The sequence below is a fragment of the Palaemon carinicauda genome, chromosome 13 (genome assembly GCF_036898095.1).
Source record: "Palaemon carinicauda isolate YSFRI2023 chromosome 13, ASM3689809v2, whole genome shotgun sequence".
NCBI classification, from domain to species: domain Eukaryota; kingdom Metazoa; phylum Arthropoda; class Malacostraca; order Decapoda; family Palaemonidae; genus Palaemon; species Palaemon carinicauda.
In genome coordinates this window covers 5132982-5135481 of record NC_090737.1, presented here as the reverse complement: position 1 = coordinate 5135481, position 2500 = coordinate 5132982, and the positions used below count along the sequence as shown (strand labels likewise).

The 2500-nt window shown below is 36.5% G+C and overlaps 1 protein-coding gene across 1 annotated transcript in view; it reads right to left on the bottom strand.

Annotated features, from left to right (window-relative positions):
• Positions 1 to 2500, bottom strand: part of LOC137652560 (lysosomal phospholipase A and acyltransferase-like) — a 9518-nt gene that overhangs the window by 5019 nt on the left and 1999 nt on the right. Inside the window, exons 2-3 of the mRNA XM_068386050.1 lie at positions 1627 to 1861; positions 157 to 381 (exon numbers count right to left, since the gene is read on the bottom strand). Of these exons, the coding sequence (XP_068242151.1) occupies positions 157 to 381; positions 1627 to 1861 (460 nt within the window). The remainder of the gene's footprint in view (positions 1 to 156; positions 382 to 1626; positions 1862 to 2500) is intronic.

Genomic DNA, 2500 nt, shown 5'->3' with positions numbered 1-2500 from the left:
ATACTGTATATATACATATGATGTGTGTTTATTTGCGTGTCTTTCCGTGTACGTGTAAAGAGAGAGAGAGAGAGAGAGAGAGAGAGAGAGAGAGAGAGAGAGAGAGCTAATATATGTGTGTACGTGTATGAAACCAAACATTTTTTCCTATTTTACCTGATGTAAAAGCCTTGAGTGTTTTGACGGTGCCTCCCCAGGCTCCAGCTACGGAGATCAGTGTTTCAATGTGGCTGTCCTTCCATTCCTGAGTGTGGTGGATCAGGAAATAACGTGCAATGTTCGACCCCATACTATGGCTCAGCAGGACCACCTTTCGGCCAGTCTCGTGGTACATTTCTTCTATGAGTTCACGAAGGTTCTCGAAGTATTGATGCATTTCGTCTGGAAAAGAAGAAGAAGAAGAAGAATCTTTATTGACGCTTCGTTCAGAGGGCTGTACATTATATAAGTGATCTTGTCAGAATGTTAATGTTTTTACAACGTTTTCTGCCCCAGTATGATTTGGCCTTGAAATGAAGCTTGTTGCATATGCAGATGATGCTACTCTTTTAATCAACTCAGTCCCTGGATGTAGATCTGGGGATGCTGAATCCCTTAATAGAGATCTAGCTAGAATTGGTGCATGGTGCAAACTATGGAGAATATAAAACAAGTAAAACTCTAAGTCTGAATAGAAGCTCGTTGCATATGCAGATGATGCTACTCTTTTAATCAACTCAGTCCCTGGATGTAGATCTGGGGATGCTGAATCCCTTAATAGAGATCTAGCTAAAATTGGTGCATGGTGCAAACTATGGAGAATATAAAACAAGTAAAACTCTAAGTCTGAATAGAAGCTCGTTGCATATGCAGATGATGCTACTCTTTTAATCTAATCCAGTCCCTTGATGTAGATCTGGGGATGCTGAATCCCTTAATAGATATCTAGCTAGAATTGGTGCATGGTGCAAACTATGGGGAAGATAAAACAAGTAAAACTCTAAGTCTGAAAAGAGGCTCGTTGCATATGCAGATGATGCTACTCTTTTATATTAACTCCAGTCCCTGAATGTAGATATGAGGTTGCTGAGTTCCTTAGCAAAGCTCTAGCTAAAATTGGTGCATGGTGCAAACTGTAGGGAAGATATAACAAGTTTGTAGGTCTGAGAAGTATAAATAAGTAAACCTCTAAGTCTGGAAAGGTAATAAGTAAAGCTAACTGTGACAAAGTTGTGGAATGATCTTCCTAATCGGGTAGTTGAATCAGTAGAACTTCAAAAGTTCAAAGTTGCAGCAAATGTTGTTATGCTGACCAAGCTGACATGAGTCTTTTTATAGTTCATATATGACATATCTGTTTTGACGTTATTAATAGTTTATATATGACGTATCTGTTTTGACGTTGTTACTGTTTTCAGAATGATTTATTGTTAATTTTTTCTCATCATTTGTTTATTTCCTTATTTCCTTTCCTCACTGGGCTATTTTTCCTTATTGGAGCCCTTAGGCTTATATTATCTTGCTTTTCCATGTATGGTTGTAGCTTGGCTAATAATAATAATAATAATAATAATAATAATAATAATAATAATAATAATAATAATAATATAAGCCTGGCAAGACTACATAAACAATACAAGTACTTACTCGGAGCCTTCCTGAAGTCGTAAGGCGCCGCTCTAAGATCCACATCTCTTTTATAGCCAAGAGGCAGCAACACATTTTCAATCGGTTCTATCATGTATCCACTTTGGGAGATTTTCTCCGAAGTCAAGTACTCGACGGACGAGGTGCTCCCGAACCCTGGGATTCTCACCTGCACACCCGGAGGACTACTGGTGGTGTGGGTTTCTCTGTCGTAGTCCAGTTTTATGACATCGTCCTGTAAATCAGAAGAGATTCAAAGTAGTCTCGTGCGTTAAGCGACAATCGTTTGGGTGCGTTCTACGTAATTAATTGCAAGTTGCGACGTCAGGCATTTATATTTGATGATAGTAAGAAATCCAGATTATTTTTAAGGAACGCAGTAAATAAATCTGATCAAGAGACAGATATTTAAAGATTATTATTTTTTTTTTCACTGGACTATTTTTCTCTGTTGGAGCCCTTGGGCTTGTAACATTATGCTTTTCCAACTAGGGTTATAGTTTGGCTAATAATAATAATGATAATAATAATAATAATGATAATAATAATGATAATAATAATGATAATAATCATCATCATAATCATATTTAATCGAAGAATTTCAAATCAAGATAAGAGAGAAGAAAAATAAAATGATCGGATCAGCCGCATGAAGAATGAAGAGAAAAATAATCAGGAAATATTTCCTTTAAGGAGGAAGGAATACAAAAAAAAAAAAAGGGAGAAAAATATACGAATTAAATGTGGAAACAAAAATAGAATGAAGAAGAACGTTGAGGTGCCGATGAAAAGGTATAAGATTTTAGAACACTTAATCACTAGTACTACAAACTGAGGTTTGTGAATAGTATTGGTAGAAGAGATTACATGGGAG